Source organism: Brachyistius frenatus, unplaced genomic scaffold, assembly GCF_029030835.1.
Source record: "Brachyistius frenatus isolate BFR_SWC_R1_liver_20210118 unplaced genomic scaffold, ASM2903083v1 Contig_242, whole genome shotgun sequence".
Lineage (NCBI taxonomy): Eukaryota > Metazoa > Chordata > Actinopteri > Embiotocidae > Brachyistius > Brachyistius frenatus.
In genome coordinates this window covers 337,438-355,704 of record NW_027210841.1, presented here as the reverse complement: position 1 = coordinate 355,704, position 18,267 = coordinate 337,438, and the positions used below count along the sequence as shown (strand labels likewise).

At 43.2% G+C, this 18,267-nt stretch overlaps 1 protein-coding gene across 1 annotated transcript in view; it reads left to right on the top strand.

The window, feature by feature from the left end:
* The window catches only part of tmeff1a (transmembrane protein with EGF-like and two follistatin-like domains 1a), a 71,423-nt gene that overhangs the window by 45,082 nt on the left and 8,074 nt on the right, over nt 1-18,267 (top strand). The window contains exons 4-6 of the mRNA XM_069720483.1: nt 1,915-1,944; nt 9,986-10,082; nt 11,403-11,551. Coding sequence (XP_069576584.1) covers nt 1,915-1,944; nt 9,986-10,082; nt 11,403-11,551 — 276 coding nt within the window. The remainder of the gene's footprint in view (nt 1-1,914; nt 1,945-9,985; nt 10,083-11,402; nt 11,552-18,267) is intronic.

The window sequence follows — 18,267 nt, the reverse complement described above, 5'->3', positions numbered from 1 at the left end:
GGTTTTCGAATGAAGGAAAAGATCGAGGCTCTTTTTGGCTTCAACACCGAGCGATTTTCTCATCAGGAAATGAACAGAGCTCACACCGAGGAAGAAGGTTTTCTTTTTTAAGAGGTTCCAGCGGATCTCCGCATGCCGTTTTTGAAACTGGCCTCTCAACGTTTAGTCAATAACGCGCTGACAGAACCACTTGTATCGCCGGCCACTTTTCGGCCTCCTTTTCCCCCTGAAAAAACAATCCCATCATGACTTTGTAAAGAAGTGCGGCAGCTAAAGGTGAAATTTAATTGAACGAAAGCAGCCGGTGTCCATTCCTTAATGCGGCGGCGGCGTGCCAGAAGCTGCAAAAACACGCCGTCCATTTCTTAATTCGAGGTCTTTCCGCGGCAGGTTTTTCGACCTCCGGTCCATTTCCTGATGGAGCCTCTGATCCGAGCCAGACAGACAGCCTCCCGAGTGCAGTTACATCATCAAACATCTATATGTGGTCAAATATTAAAACTCTGGTCCCGGTCTGAAGCTGCTGGAATGATTATTTATGATCATTTTTATGAAATGAGAAATTAAAGTTTTAATTGTTTCTTTTATGAACACCACCTGTTTTTTTTCTTTTTGTTTTTTTTGTTTTGTTTATGAACAGGCACGTAAAAAAAAAAAGAGTCCTCATAAATATACAGACAACTTTACCATAAAAAAAACAGAAGACATTTTGTTTTTCGTCCATTTCTGTTTTAGTTCACTGAAAAATCCGACAGGCAGACAACCCCCCGATTTATTTGGCCCGGTATAAACAATTATTGATGTTTGTTTTCTTGTACATTGGAGCTGACCTGAAAGGTGTCAAACTCTGTCAACTGCACCGAGATGCTTCAAAAAGACTCCGTTCAACCTCCGTATTGAGTAATATTAGAAACCGGCACACTGTGAACTCTGCCGGGACTCGCTGAACTGCTGCATCAGATCATTTGAAAATTCTCTCAATTGTTGGTTGAAACAACCGCGTCCACTTCAGCCCAGCAGCGGTTCAACGGAAAACATCTGCAATGAGTTACGTACGTTTGATGTTTAGAGGCTTTTCCCATCATGCAGTATGGAGGTTTGCAGCATCTCGTGAATCTGTGATTCAGGCGCTGCTGCGATTGGACGGTTGCTTAGCAGATGTGTTTGCAGAAACATGCGTGCGGCAGTTTGTTTTTCTGTGTACGTATTTTTACCGTACTTGTTGAAACCGCAGACTGTGTGTAAAAGTCGAAAAATGAGGTCGATGCGCAAGTGCCTGAAGCTGCGATACCACCTGAGGGCCACTGGAGGTCGGCTCCATAGACTCCCATTCAACTTCTCCCGTGAAATGCAAGGTCGCAAAAAAAAAAAATGTTCACGAGTTATTATGGCGAGGCCAGCTAAAGTCGCTCCTTCTTATTACTTTTCTGGTCAAATAATCCTGTCGTTAACTAGAAAATAGCTTTAAATTTTTTTTTTTTTTTTTTTAAACGTTTTTGGGGGTGTGTCTGTTTGATTGACAGGCCTGTGGTGCAGTCAGGTTTCCGCTGGCGGTGGAGCGTGGGCGTGATGTCCTCGGGGTAACAGACACTGTCAGACACATTTTTCTTTCTAAATCTTGTTAACTCCCACGTTGCAGCCATCAACCGAGCGTCCACCAGGTGGCGCTCACGCCGAGCCCCTCCCCCGCTCACTGTGCCATCAGTGTTTTACAGCTGAAACTGCACTGCTGAGTTCAGTGCTTCATCTTTATTCGTTTTAAATATGTTACACTTGTTGTCATTGACATTTCGTATTTGATTTATTTAAGAAAACTTCCAGCGTAGGAGGCGGCAAACCTGACCGCCGGATGACGGTTTTCCAAAATAAATAAACACAAACTTGACAGCTGTTGTTTCTCTTGTGTCTTCACAGATCCCGGCTCTGGCTCAGGAGACGGAGACGGTGAGTTATTTTCAAGATTTCCTATTTCTCTGCCTCATTTCTGCTGCTTGGTGTTTAAAGTCGAACGCAAATCAATTACAGCCGAGTCCTTATCCGCCCCGCGCAAAACATTTACCCGCTTGAGTCGTCTCTGATGTGAAGAAACTAATCACCGAGGTCCAAAACACGGCTGAAACGAAGGCGTCGTTTGCGGGTCCGTTTGTACTCCCCCCACCCCCCCGAGTATTAAACTCCTCTAATAGATGCCTGTGAGGCACTTTTTCTTTTTTGCGTTAACTCCTCCCCGAAGAACAGATTGATATGAAAGCCCGCGCTGTTGCCAAATTTGGCAACAGAGACATTTTGCAACCATCTGTGAGCGCCGACCGCACTGTTTGTTGTTTAATTTGGCTGATGGAGGGGTTTTAATTGGAGACGGCACCGCCACCATCTGCATGTGGGCGGGGTCGACGAACTTGTGGTTCCCCCTGCCAGGCGACGGAGATGAATAATTGAAAAATCGGCTCCCGCTCCCTCTTCTGTTTGTCTTTTGCTCCTCAAACACCGTTCGCACCTCTCGAAACCCCGAAACCATTTCCGCTGACATAAATGGGACCGTGTGACGTTTGACCCGAGTTTTTCTAAACGGGCTTTTTAAAGGCCTAAAAAAACGGTTTGTTCTTTCAGGGCTGATAAAAGTTGCACTTGTCACGAGCGATTTGAAATTGTAATGTGGATATTTGATGATTTTATTCCCACACAAATCATCCTTGGGTGTTACAAGGGTGTAAGTTCGGTTTTAACTTTGGTCAAGACAGACTCTACGAAACTTCTTGAAAATCTTTCGTTTTGTTCTCTTTGGCGACCCCAGTGGCGGTAAGTGTTATTGCAGCTGTATTTTTAAGACGTTAATTCCCAGAGATCCGACCGTCGTCATTGGCAGTTGGCAGTTAAAGAGCGAAACTCTTGCGTTAGCGTCTCCTACATCCTGGCGTGATACCAAAAGCATGTGTAGACCCCCGTCAGTCCTCGCCGAGGCGCGAAACACCACGTGGTTATGGGTTATGAAAAATCAAAACTTGTGGTTAGCTTCAGGCGGTAAAGCTACCACTCGGGTTCGGAAAAGATTTCTTTAAAGAAATCCACAAATCTCGAACTCCGGTGACCCAGGTGGATGTCCTGGTTTGGGATTCATCCAACTTTTTCTTTTAAAAGAAAGTCTTCAAGATTATTAGTTTAAGGGCAATTCATGGTTTCGGCAGAAAGCTGTAGACCGTAACTCAAAAACAGGGGAGTTCAACTTTCATTTTATCTTTCACCCGTTTTTACTAAAAACAGCTAAAGGCTTGAAACCTTTGTTTTTTCGGAGTCTTAAAAACAGGTTTCAGCAATTCGCAAATTAGCAAACAGTAATTCAACAAGTTCAAACCCAACCGTTTTGCTGTGTGCACGCTGTTACTGCACTGCACTTAACCGGAGTAACTGACTTATAAATATTTCATATCTTGTAATTTGCAATGAAAAGCAGAGTTTTTTTTTTTTTTGTAGAAAAAACCTTCCGGGAAATTAGTTAGAACCTGCTAAAAACTAAAAGCTTTATTTCCAAAAACACCTCACCTCTCAAAAATAAATGCTTTCACGTTTAAAAAAAAGAAAAAAAAAAGAGGCTCCGTCACAGCAGGTCACCGTAGTTTTCGCACCATATCACAGGAGGGATCTGTTGTGGGCTGGAAATAAAAAATAATAAAAATGAGGCCTGACATTCGCAAACAACAACAAACAAATCAGAGCCGTACAAGCTGTGAATAATTTATCCAATGAATAATGTCTGTGATGTAAATAGGGATGGGCATTTCAAGCAAAAAACACTATTTGATATTCGCTGGGAATAGGCTGACGGTTGTTCAAAGACCAACCCTGAGACACACACACACACACACACACACACACACACACACACACACACACACACACACACACACACACACACACACACACACACAGCAGGAAGAGACTCACTTGTGCTGTAAACTCAATAAATGCCATGAAACTTTCTCCTTGGATAAAGCTGATCTGAAGCATGTATTTAGCGTCGTCTTTGAGATGAGGGTCGTTGTTTGTTCTGCACATCAAACTTACTTCTGTCGGGTGACAAAGCTCGCCATGGATTATTGATCTGAGGCTGGACCGTCTGGATCGGCACTTCGCTCTCAAATGACTGCTTTCATAGGCCATCAGATATCGACATCTTTGCTCACATGTAAGACGCGAAGGAACCTCGGGTCGAAAAAAAAAAAAAAGCGGGCGACCTTACCGCGGAGGGAGAAGGTCAACGTCGGAGGGCTGGTTTGGATGGAACAAACCCGGGACTTTCACCCAGGAGATCGGTGTCCCAGTTCACGATGAAGCATAAGTCGACGTAGATTTATTTTAAGTGACCCGAACCGGGATCTATTTTCAAACGCGAACCAAACGGCGCCCGCGTCACATTTAATTCGAGCCACGTCGTTTGTCCTGCCTTAAAGCACCTTCTGTGTCCATGAGACGTCAACGGACTTTGATAAAACATACGTTTTATTTATGTACTAAGAATGAGAACGCATTCCTTATCTTTACCTGGCAGAGTTTCCGCTGCATCTAATTTCTTTTTTAAGAAGTTCCACATCGAACTTTTTGACGGCTGTCGTCGTCCTAGTGTTGTTTGTGTGTTTGTTTGTTTTTTAAACTGTAGAATCTTATCTCGCAACCCGGTATCACTGCAAAACGTGAGATACTTACGCTTGCCGCTGTCCAGGCGTGAAAGTTACACGTTTTCCTGTCGTGGACGAAAATGAAACCTGCTGCATTGTTTAGAGCCGTGTGATTTACAGGAAAATTTTAATTTAAAATTTTTTTTAAACACATGGTACAAACATCCTGGATCTGAACCCGTTCGTCCCGCAGGTCAGTCTGCGACTAATATCATTTGTACTCACAACCTCTGTTGCCAGACTTGGTCACATGATCCTGCGTCACATGACATTTATGTGTTTGTAAGTTTAGACAGCCTGAGGCAGCCCTACGCGTGACTATTTCACATTTTGCTGGTAGTGGACGGGTTGTGTCTATTTCACGCTTTGCCGGTACATTTCTTTGAATCTTAGTGCTCTTCTTCTCCTTTTTCCAGTTTTTTTATTTGAGCTTCTACGACGCAAAACCCAAATCTACGCCTTCGATACATGTGCAGTTTCATTATCCATATTTTTTTTTAGTGCCATCATTAGTTTCATCAGAACCCGCCGAACTTTCTTTCTTTTCTTTTAAATCGTAAAGACGCCCCGAGAGATCGAATGCGTCTGGATTGAATATGCGAGCAGACCTCTGTGATGCCCCGGTGCTGATTCATGTGCGGTGACCTGCTTGGATGGTTTTTCTTCAGCCGCTCTGAGCCTCCATCCCGCGCTGTCAGTTTGATCCCTTGACCTTTTCAGTCGACATTTAATTAGCCTTCCCCTTTGCCTCCATAATGCGACGTGTGCGTGCGTTTTCCTTCCACCGGCTTTGTGTGCCGTCTGCAACGTCAAGCCTCGTTGCCTCGCGGGTCTGCGGATGAACACGTGTCACGACGGGAACCTGCTTCCCGGACCAAAACCCCCTGAAGGCCACGACGATCGCGAAATCCATCTCGACAGGAAGTTCACGCGGTGTGTTTTTTTTTCCTAAAAGCGTCGTGGCCGAAGACGCTCTCGAGAAACGGATCGTAGATTCACGCGTACCTCCTGAAACCAGCTCGCATCTCAGAGCTTTATTTCACTCTGCTGTATTTCCTATTAACGTGTCTGTTGTGTCTCGATGGGTCACGCTAACTTTGCACTCTCCGCCTCCGTTCTCGAGCTCCAGCCATTTGTTTATTTTTTAAATGAATCATTTTATTATTTTTAGTCTGACTGAAAGAAGGAAAACAACACAGACATTAACCTGCCTGGAACGGACGTTTTTTGCGAACCGCTTATGGGGTTTCCCTCCGTGTACGCATGCCAGCTGGCCTCATCACCCTGCAGATTCATCCTCCCACGTCGGGTTTCTGTTTCCGTGTTAGTCTGTGGATAGCTTTACTTTACCTTGAAATGACTTTTCCCTTGCAGCGAGGCTTTTTAACCCGACCCTGTGGAGAGCTGAGCGTCCATTCTGGAGGGGGGGAGGGAAGTGAAATCTCCAGGACGGACTTGTTTGCCAAAGTTGCGGATTCATTTTCCTAGTCTGCCGTCAACAGGTCCGACTCGCTCTTTCATAACGGTCCGCGGGGACAATTCACCATTTGCATTAAGCTGCTGAATTTCTAGAGTCAAAGTCAAACCTCACTCGTGAAAACGAACCGGCGTCGGGCGTGAGAGCGATTAGCTCGGAAAACGAGCGTCCGTGATTGCAGATCTCAAATGCAATTAGAACAAATGTTCCGCTCTCGACGTCTTAATTACTGTCTGCAAAGTTAGCATGACCCAACAGGCGCAATCATGGGAAACACGGCAGGTTCCTTTACAGAAAGAAAAGAAAAACCCACCAGTGTAAAAACTCATTTGATCACATGACACGCGTGATCGTGCGCATCTATAAAACACGTATCTTGCCCGTGTGAAACGTAAAAACGTGTGAAATGTAGTTTTGGAACCATTTAATGGTGTAATATGTGAAGCTGACTGAAGATGATTCCCACGTGAAAACCTTCCCCCCGTATTTCCCCCGTCGTCATATGCTGCAACGTGCGGTGAAACACATACGTGTGATCGCAATGCGGGAACCTGGGAAACTCGCGTGCGTTTCTTCTGTGAGGATGGCGATAATACGCCGTCGTTTCCCCTACCGTTGTGTTTGGAACAAACCAGCGTACTCACAGAACCGCGGTTACGTCCAGTAACCACTATTTCGTTCCTTCGTTCCCGTGCGCTCGTTTTCATTCGGTGTGACGGGCGGAGCTCTTGCTTCTGCGTATGTTAAAGAATAAAAGATTGGCAAAGGTTTAGACGCGAGGGATATTCGGTCGGCGGCGGCGTTGTCGGGGCTGCGGGGCGGAGTCGGTGCCGAAGCGGCAGCCCGCTGTCGGGGAGAAAACAAAGAAGCCTCTCTGCTGCAGATCCTCGTCAATCGATCGGCAGCCTCTGAGCCCCAGCTGAGCTCCCCGTGTTCAATACATCCACACACAGCAGGCCAATCTGTCAGCCAGCAGGCTCACACACACACACACACACACACACACACACACACACACACACACACACACACACACACACACACACACACACACACTCCAACGTTGGTCTTCACAAGTCATTTTAATCATGTTGTCGCCCCCCAAAAGTCCAGTTTTTCTTACAATAGATGAAAAATAATAAGTGAGGCCGCTCTTGTCTTGTTATGTAACGCAGCTACGTGTGTCTGATGGAGGTGGACACAATAACGTGAACACCTTTACAGTTTATTTGTCAAATAGGCATCGATTTAACTCTTAAGGAATCGGCGCTTGTCGTTTGGTTTTATTTTAGATTCATTTGCTATTACTGGACGACATGCAAAACACACATCTCGTAAAGCAAAAAAAAACAAAACAAAGAAAAATATTACTTTCGAGAGAAAATAACTTAGGAATCTGCAGTAGTTCCTGTTAAAGGTCTTTTTTTCTCTTGCCCCGGCAAAGTTTATGCGAAAATCCGACTCTGTCAAGTCCTATCGCTGCAAGGCAGTTTGTGTTGTTGCACTGGATTGTATTTTAAGATGAACTCACGGGAATTCAGCAGAGTTTTAAGGCTCTGCTTCCCTAATTAAGGATTACTGCTATTACTTTAGACAGATGGAGTTATTGGAGTTGTTTTTTTGTCGGTTTTCACAGCCAGTTCGACAAAACGTGTTTGCCTTCCACAACAGGACACGAGAAAAATGACTAAATATGACCCACGTGTGCGTGCCATAAAACACATCTGGGCAGAGGTCAGGGTGGATGGTCGGGCCCAAAAAAGTGATTTGACCTCTGGAAACTGCTGTTTGTTGTTGCCTGGCTACGCCCACAGCTTTCGTCTTCGCTGCGATCGTCGCGCGGAAACCCCGTTCGTGTTCAGGTTTTGCTCGGGCCCGCTCTGAAGGTCGGACCGATCGGCGACGACGACCGGTAGTGCCGGTAGAAGAGTTTCGTGGCGCAACATACGGGATACGGCGGTCACGGCTGACAAACGGCCGCGCCGATACTTTCAAAATCAAACCGAAAATCTTCGCCCGGGAGGATGCAACGATACTGGAAACTATACTCAATTAGCTGAACGTGTGCTCATTTTTCATTTCAATATTAGAATATGTGACATTTTGATGTTGCTCTTTTTCTTTTTTTTCCCAAAGTAAACGATCTCAGACTTTTCCTTCACTCCTGAGTGGTTTTTATATTCACTATTAGACAGGATATTACTTGTTTGCAGTGACAACAGCTGCTGTGATCTCACCTTTCCACCGGATTTTATGACTTTTAAGAGAAAAAAAAAAAACTCCGATTTTAAGGTTGAATAGAAGCTTTGATGACTTCGGGCGCTGCTCTTCAGGAGGGTCGTTACGCTTCCCGCGGATTAATTCCCGTCCCCTTCGTAGGATCGAGCTTTTCCTCTATTACATGACAAAATTACACTTGATGAATCATGAAAACGGCTCCCATGATGAAAGGCAGCCATGAATAATCCCCGCGGCTCTTTGATATTAGATGTTGTGGCTGCTCATCCGCTCTCCACTCGCTCTCTGCCGGGGAAAACGGACGCCGTCATGTGAGAGGGTATTAAACGCATCCTCCCCCTGTAATGATAATAATAATATCATAAGACGATAATGCGTCATCTCTGTTTCCATTTGGCCGACGAGCTCCAGGAGTCTGTTTGTACATTCGACCGTGTCTGATAGAAAAACGCGCCGCTCGTGTTTTTTTTGCGGCAGAGAAACGCCGCTAACGGCGCAAAACGCCGCCTAACCGGCAAAAAGGGAGGTTCGTTTTAGAAATGAAACCGGGAGCGCTGTTCCGTAAAGAGGCGCGCAAAAGACAAAATAATAAAAGCGCTTTGTGGCGTTCAACGGTGAAAATAGATGACTATAAAGAGTCTCACAGTCGGCAGAGCAGAAACATCAGCCTCAGACGCCGAGGTTAAATCAAAAAATGTGGGAGGAAAAAGAAACTGTGATTACAGTTGAACCAGATGCAGCGAGCAAAGTGTCACGGGTGAATAATGACGCGAACAAGACTTCGTCTGCTCTTCGTCTCTGAGGAAGTCGCAAACAAAACTCTGGTTATTCCAGCGTCGGTGTACAAAAACAGGTTGATATTTGATAAATTGTCCCTTTGAAACTCTTTGTTTTCTCCCTTAAGCGCACTTTAATTTCAAATTAGATAAAAAAAAAAAAAAATTTAAATAGAGCCAAAAAGAAAAAAAACCCTCTTAATTGTAAGAAATAATCTAAAAAATAGTTAAGAAATAATTCTAGCAAAACTGTATTCTTCATTAAAACAGACCGAGTTAATAAATTGATCATCTGTTTTACTGGGGGGAAAATAATTGAGTTGAAAAGCGCCTGCAGCTGTGCAATACGTTTTATTATTGGAGTGTAAAGGTATAATGTTTACATCTGAAATACAGAAGAAGTATAAAATGTGGAAATACAAAAAAGTACTTGAGTGAATACAGGTTACTAACCCTGCAGATTCACCATTGAACGGAGTTCAATTCACCGTTGAAGGTTGTTTTGCTTCAATTTTGAATCGTGTTCAGTCGCAGCAGCTGAAATGTTGTTGTTACTTCTGACTTTTCGCCCCAAGTTCAACCGGTGAAATTCAACAAGAGACTCAATAAGATCAATGTATAATTGTGAATTCAGACTTGATTCAATATTATCAAATCCCAAAACAAAAGGCCGGCTCCAAAACAAACAGCGTAGCAGGAAAAAAAAAAAGAAAAGAAAAAGAAAGAAGAAGCTCCACCTGACTCTTAAATAAAGTCTCTTATTAATGCATTTATTTATTTATTTTGTTCTTCCCCTCTCTGTGTTGATCTCTGTCTGACAGACGACGAGGGTTCAGGCGCCGACGTCGGGAAGAAGTTCACCAAGTGCAGCACATGTAAATACGGAGCGGAGTGCGATGAAGACTCGGAGGACGTCTGGTGAGTGCTCGCCTCGGGACGGTTATCGATTCGGTACGATCCCCAACTGCAATTATAGAGAACCTGGAAGGTCACGAGGGTGTGTGTGCTGAAATATTAAAAAAAAAAAAAAAAAATACATATATATATATATATATTCCTTCAAGATCATCTGCTGCTGGTTTATTTGGAGGTTCACCAGCAAACAGCCGAAAGAAAGCATTCAGCTATTTGTCAGCGACGCTCCAAAGCTGTGGAACAAACTACTCTTCAATTTTATGCATTTTATGTTTCTTCTGCGTTTTATCTGTTTCTTATGCATCTCATTTCTTTTCTATATATGTTTTTTTTTATATGTTCCTTTTATATCTGTTTTTATGTGAAACACTGCAAGTAATTCTCTCGCTGTGAAGCACTTTGAGCTGCATTTCTTGTACGAAAAGGTGCTATTACAAAGAAAGTTTATTATTATTATTATTATATTCACTCTGCTTCACGTCACACAAGATAGAAAATATACTGTAGCTGCAGAATCAAGATGCCAGCGCTGGGTTTCTCACAAGAAGTTTGGATGGCAGAAAAAAAGAGGCGCCGGTGACGGATTTAGCGACTAGTTGGCGGGATCTCTTCGTTGTCGGCTGCAAGGCCGGCAGCATTCCTGGAAGATCGGGCGCTCGCGTCCCAAAGCTAGCGACTGTTATCCTTAGGCTACTGGCGTTCCCAGATTAGTCACCTGAATTTCCAAACAAACAAGTAGCATCTCCAGGTTAACAGCTTGAAATTTAGTTTGAAGAAAAGTTTGATGAAATGAATAAAAAATAAATTCCTAATTGGAAAAACAAATCTCATTCACGTTGGGTTTTTGAAGAAGAAAATTACAAGCGGGTGGTAAGTTTTTTTTGTCTCTTCCCCCTTTTTCAGTTTATGATTTCATTTCAGAAAATCATTTCAGAAACGACTAAGAATGGAGAAAAAAAAATATCCAAATCACCTTTGGAAGAAGTGCAAGTTTTTCCTTCAGTAGAACTGTCCACTAACACTATATGGAGACGCCACCGCCCAGTTTTTCATTTACCTACATTTCTTTAGAGTAACTTCTTACTGGTTTTTTTGGGGTTTTTTTTGGTCCTTTTCAACAACAACAAAATGACCATTTATAAAAAAAATGTTCTAACAAAATAATTACAGGGTTACAGCTGATCAAAATCAAGGCTATAAGGACAATAGGTGTTTTATTTATACTGTGTAGGCTGTAAAACCCTTTCAGGCAAACCTGTGATATTTGGCTATATATATATATATATAAAAACGCTCCTGACGCTCCGACTCCTTTTCCTCCAGGTGCATATGCAACATCGACTGCAGCGGTCACAACGAAAACCCGGTGTGCGCCACCGACGGCAACTCCTACAACAACCCCTGCCTGGTCCGAGAGGCGTCGTGCATGAAGCAGGAGCAGATCGACGTCAAACACCTGGGCAGGTGCCCCGGTAAGGCCGCGCAACGACGAAAAAACACATCACACGTCCAAATATAACGAATCTTTTCCTAAATGACAGAAGCATGCTTCGATAGAGAGAGAAAAAAAGGAAAGATGTCTTTCCATAATTAGGCACGGCAGGTTTATCAAGGTCGTTGCGGTGGCGTAAATTCTGCACTCACCGAGATAAATGTTGTATCTGTTTAGTCCTGCAGAGTTCAAAACGTTCGTCGAGTACCTGATCCTGTAAATACGAAGGAAAAGCAGAGGGAGCGCCTTCCTCTTTTTTTTCTTAATACTTCACAGCAGTATAAAATTAAAATAATAAAAAAAAAAAAGCCAAATAACTAATTTAACAAAGGCAGCAATTACACGGGCGAATTAATAAGATAGGAAATTTTAAAAAAAAGATAATTGAAATTTGTGGCCTTTATGTTACCGTCTTCCGGAAGGAAAAATAAAGACGAGTATGTTGTAGATGTCAGTCATGCGGACGTTTTCCCGGTGAATCAACGGCATCCTGATTCAGCGCTCTGCCAAGGTTCCCGCTGATAAAAATATCTTTCATGTCAGGTAGACGCTGGGGCGGGGGACTGCATGTTTTTCGGAGGCTGCTGTTCGCCGATGTGATATGAATACGGCGCGAGATGCGGAGTCGGGGTAAAAAAAAAAAAAAAAAAGTGTTTAAAATACTCGCTGCAGACATCAGACATCTGGCAGCCGTCTGGTGGATTTTTAAAGGAAAAATTTGAAAAGAAATACCAATAGATCACAGTGAAGCGCGCAAACAGCTGCACGTTAAAAAGCCACCCAGATGCTTCATACTATTTAGCCAAAAGTATGTAGACGCCCCTCGCAGAGAAATTTTATTGACTTGCGAATTTGATTAGACTTGTTGAATGGGAGTCAATGGAGCCGGGGGGCTTTTTTTGGAGCCGGCCTCTAGTGGCACTCGGTGGTATTGCAGCTGAGGGCACTTCCGCATCGGCCTCATTTTTCAGACCAGGAAGCTACGTCCACATTTATATACAGTGTACTGTGCAGCCAGAGTTTTTTTTGTTTTTGTTTTTTTTTAGCCAGCCCCTGGTGGCCGTCAGTGGTATTGCGTTTTTTTTTTTTTTTTTTTTTAACGGCACATCTACATTGGCCTTAAATATTCAGACCTGGAGACTACGTCTATTTTCGTCTTCGATTTGTGTTCACGGGTCATGAACTTTTCTAAACGGAAAAGCAGCTTCATAGTCCGGCTTTTCTTTCAGACTCTCTAAAATCTACAGAGACTATTTTCATCGTCGGATTTAACTTCGACCGACCGCTACTCTCACCTGAGTATTTGACTGGTGTGTCAAAATTAAACTGCAGTTCGTGGTAATGAAGGAACGTGTCAGCCGGTGCGACAGCGAAGCTCTCCGATGTGTTTTTTTTTTTGTTTTCTTTATAGTCTCCCGAGCAACGTCGGAGGCATCGCGCCCCGGTACGCGCACTCCTCGTTGTTTTTTGGCGTCTGTACATGACAATACACGGTTTCCCCTTTAGAAAATAATAAATATCACCAGGCGTACCCTTTAGAGTGTCGCTGTCTGACTTGCCTCCACCGTGCCTCCACCCACAAGTCTGTTCGGCTCTCCAAGTCCCTCTGTGATCACGCTGTTTACTGACGTGCATGAGCGATCGGGTGGAGGAGGAGGAGGAGGAGGAGGAAGAGGAAGAGGAGGATTTCGAAGCGCCACGTGAGGGCTTCATGGCGGCAGGGAGGGAAGCGCTGTGTGGAAATCTGACGCCAACATGTTGCCAAGGCTGAGTGTGGGGATGGGTGGGGTAGGGGTGGTGGTGGTGGTGGTGGTGGTGGGGCGGGGGGATGAAGATAACCGTGGCAGGAAAAGCAGGGAGTCCCTTTCATGTGTGACAAAATGAGTCATTCAATGTCAGTGAAAACTGTAATTTCCATCGTACTAAATGTATATTTCGCATGTTTCCTATCGTGTGAAATCCAGTTCTCCTTTATGCCTTTTAATGTGTCACCTCACATTCAAATCAGAGTTTAAGATTTTCAGAAAAACAAATATTAAGTGACCTCCTTCGAACGCTTACCTTTGAAGCTGAGGATATTCCCAGAATCCTCTTGTAATCATAGAGATTAAAAAAAAAAAAAAGTTTAATCTTTTTCTCCAGTGGTGAAACTTTTTTTTCCCGCTTGCCTCTGCGGGGGAACAAGAATTAAATTCCCAATGTGAAGAGTTCAGGGGGATTAATATGCGAGTGACACGAGCTCATGGTGAAGTGAAACCAACTCGGTTAAATCGGTTTGTTAGTCAACCGACCCCGGCATCACGGTGCGACCTGATGTTGATGACGTTTTTTTTTTTTTTTTTTCCAACAAACTATTTTGGAGCCATTTTGTTAATCATCTGAGAGTCGTTGGGATCGTCTTCACTCGTTTGAACGGATGTAGAAAAACATGAAGTGTAGTGTTGCCGTGGATTCATGGAGAATCAGCTTTAATGTGTTTTACACACACAAGGAATTTGACTTCCTCTTACGCAGAAACAGACATAAAAAAAAAAAACATACACAGCTAAAACTTATAAATATATAGCTAAAGAAAGAGAGGGAAGTATCACCTTGGATAGAAAATGATATATGCCGAATTAGCATTTAACGGTTCCTTTTTATTATTGTACCTCTGCGTTGACTGACAAGTATCCCTGGATTACTCTCAAACTGAATAAAACCTTAAAACCTGACGGTTCTAAGGCAAGTTTTGAACTATCTTCTTTCCCTCTGATTTCTAAGCTGGTCAAAGACCTTTTAATTGTGCCGTACATGTGTGTAAAAACACGTGTTCGGATCAGGTTCAATTACGACCGATTTTTGGTCCCAACTTCGCGTCTCTTTCACCTGAGAGTCTTTTCAACACCGCTGCCAGTTACTGTCCCATTAGTCTGTTCTGTGAATGACACCACATTGTTCGTTGCGTATTAATTATGAGACGGTGAGTCATAATTATGGGATAAAACGTGTCTGTGTAAATGATAGGAACAGTTTGGAGCTGTGGTAAACCTCGTCGGGTTGTTGGGGGTTTTTTTTTGCACCGCGGCTCGGTGACACCGCAAAACGCATTATCTGGTACACTTCTATGATCTTCTCCGTAAAGCGTTTGATTTCCGGCGGCGACCTCTGACCCCGACCGGAGCGAGTTCAGAGCAGCTGTCGGCCTCGTCAGTTTGGCGCTCAGACGGATAAAGTTGACGACTCGATTGATTGATCTGATTCACTTGAGGTTTATGTGCGGTTTTGAAGACTTTCTGCTTCTTTACGTTTCAGAGAGAAATGTTTTTACTAATTTACTGACGGCTGCGTTTGTTAGCTGCATTCGTCCTCACTTCTGTTTCCCCTTTACTTTTATTTCTTTCACCTCTCGTTCCCGTTTTTCTTTTATCATATTCACCTTTTCCTCGTTAATACTCTTTACTTCCATGTTTATGCCACAAGCTGTATATCAATTTGGCCGTAGTTTCCGGGTCTGAAAAATTAGGCCGATGCGGAAGTGAGTTTTAAGCTGCAATACCACCGAGCGCCACTAGAGGTTGGCTCCTAAAAAGCCTCCAACTCCGTAGACTCTGATTCAACCGGTCTCACAAGTTATTTTAGTGTCGCTAGCTATAGTTGCCTCTTTTTCTTATTTTCTGGCAGTCCATCTTAAAATAATCCCGTCATTGATTATAAAATAATGAAAAATCCAAACTCTCTAACGGCCGTTCGCAAACCGATGGGCGACGTCGCTGTTGGTTACCGCTTGGTCTGAGCCCGTTTCTTTTAACCATCTTTGTTTCTTTCTTATTTCCTGTCATCCTGTCTCTGTTCGCGTTTCTTATGCTTCTTCGTCTTTTTCCTTTATTATTTCTTCAAAGTTAAGATCTCCATTTCATTCTCGTCGGCAGCACTTATGTCTAAATGCGGTAATTGCGGCAATTACGGTGTCGCCTGCGTGACAATTACAGCTACACCTTTACTTTTCTTATTTTCACACCTTAATTTATCGTTTCTGTTTTCGTCCTTGCCTTTTAAGGCTTCTGTCTTTTCGCCTTGTTGGATTTACATCGTTTCCTTCCATTTGTCTGTTTGCGTCATCGCTCTTAAACCTCTGCGTGAGTCACACCTATCCATACCTCCCCCCCCTCAGCCTTCCTCTAACTCGCGGTCATTATTTCACATTATCTTGCTGATGTAGTAAAATGCAGGACCGACCTCTCTTTCGCCCTCGGTGAACACCGCCGACACCGCCGACTGTGACCGTTTTCATAAATCCGCCTCATTATCGAAAGCGTGTCAGACAAATGAATGCATCTAATCACCGCCAGTGTTTCCCATTAAGACACAAACCAAGCGTGCAGGAGCCGCGCTTCGATTCAACAGGAAATTAATCCGCACCTTGTTACCGTCCCGTGATGATCTGGACACGGAGATTGCGGCGGTGCAACACCGACTCGACGGTTCAAACGCCGTTAATCTCTTATCGGGTCGGTTGTGTTTTGGCTTTGAGAAGAAAAAGATTGAGATCTTTCACTTAAAACGTGTAATAACACGTTTTTTTGACTCATTTTTTTGACGTTTTTGTGAGTACGGCTAACAAAAATGGAATTATTAAAAAACGAAATCTAATTTAACGACATGGTATATTATTTTATTGGATTATTAATGTGTACGTCACTTTAAGGTTGAACCTGGAAAAGATGAGGTTCATTTAATTACTTTATGTACTGCTGCAAATTTTGAACATGAAATACTGTTCTTGTTCATTTAAATGCAGTAATCGTCCTTTTTTTCGGCGTTGTTGCTGTTTGAGTTCAACTGTCTTTTTTGTGCAGCAGCTATTTTTTCTTTTAAATAGATAAAGTAAAAGCAGGCAAAATAAAAGACATTACTTTTTTTTTTCCATACAAAGTGGGGTGTTATGTCAGCAATGTTAGCCGCAATTTATAAAAGTGGATTTTTTTTTTTTGTTGAAAAAGCTTTGTTGCACAGAGAATCAACCACTATCACCAAAAAGTTTTGCTTATTTTAAAATGCGGTACCAGTGCTTAGCTTTTTAAAAAATTGAATAACATAAAAGCAAAACACAGGAGTCCAAAAGTTCCACTCAAAGGCTCCTGTTTGATCACCACCTATTATTTTTTTATTGTCATTTTGGCACAGACAGTTTTATTCATTTAATTCCATGATTCATTCTTAAACGGGCAGAGCAGATTTTAATGAGGAAGATAAAACCGCGGTGTCGCAGCTCTTCTGACGCACCGCTGAATGGCTTTTATTTTTCCTTGCAGAAGAGGGCGAGAGGTGCCGGCGTTCGACACGAAAGCCTCATTTGTAGTCACGGTTTGGCCTCTGATGTTTTTGCGGAGCCTGTGCCAACACCCGGAGCTCCTCGTCGTCTCCGTGAAGCTCCGAGTCTCTTCGCAGATCTGATTTATGTTGATGGACTCACCTTGAATCACAATGTGTCGCTCTCGCCGGAGACGCTCCTCTGTGGGTGTTGGCAGGAGACCGTAACCCGGCGGGATTTATGGATTTCTTGTCAGCGGTTACGGCTTCGAGGTGGCCGGTGACCAGGCGTTTGATTGGTTCAGGGAGCTGGCAGGTGTGGGGAGGGGTGGGGGGTGGGATAATACGTGGGTGTCTCGCGCCCTGAGGTGAAGAGCACCTGCCCCCCCTCCCCCCTTCTCATGATCTGCTGTCACCTCGGGGCGTCTGGCGCGACGCTTCGGTTCGCCAAACCCCAGAAAAACCACTTCGGAGGGTGGGAAGTGTTATTTGAGGAAATACGTTCATTTAAATTGGTGTGGGGTTTTTTTTGTGTTTTTTTTTTTTTACTGCTGTCGGAGGCAAAAACTGCCCCCCGGGAAAAAAAAAGTGGCCCGTCAGCAAAAATATTTGGCCCCTTATAAGACATCAGCTGAAATATCTTGTTGTTTGCATAAGAACGTACATGTTCGTTTTGCGTCCTCTCCGGTAGGCCCGTCACGATTATTACGCAATCGCTTGATCGCAATTATCTAGTCCGACTGCAGTCATTTTGCAAAATCCCTTAAAACCGTGTCTATTCATCAAGCTCGTTGAAACCAACAAAAACTGTCTTTTTAAATTGTTATCTCGTCGATCCATCTTCCTTTTCTGTGGTTTAATGGATCGTGAATGGAAAAATAGCGTCACCATACCACACCCTATATATATATATATATTATTTTGAATATTCATACCAGTCAATGTCAGTCGCTTTTTTATATATATATATTGCAGTGGTAGAATTTGTAAATTGAAGTTATTTGCATCACATCTGCTGTGTGCAAGTTTTTGTTCACAAAGCATGAAAGAAAAACTGAATTTTTTTTGTTGTTGTATATTTCAATGTCTAATGCCAATAAATGGCTCTTTTTCTCTACAGTCTGTCATTAAACAATGACTAGGCTTATCCCATAATAGTGGTATAAATCAACAGAAAAGGGCAATTAAATTGGTAATTGCGATTATTTGCAAGACAATTAACCGTGAACTACAATTTCACAATCGTGACGGATCCACTTTAACATTTTTGTAGGTCAATCCAGAAAGTTCATCCATGTATGAGTGGTTATTTACCAGAAAAATACAAATGCTGTACAACTCAATTTGGTTAATCATAATGAAAAAAGAAAAGCCTAAAATTTATGCTAACTGAAAACGTGTGCC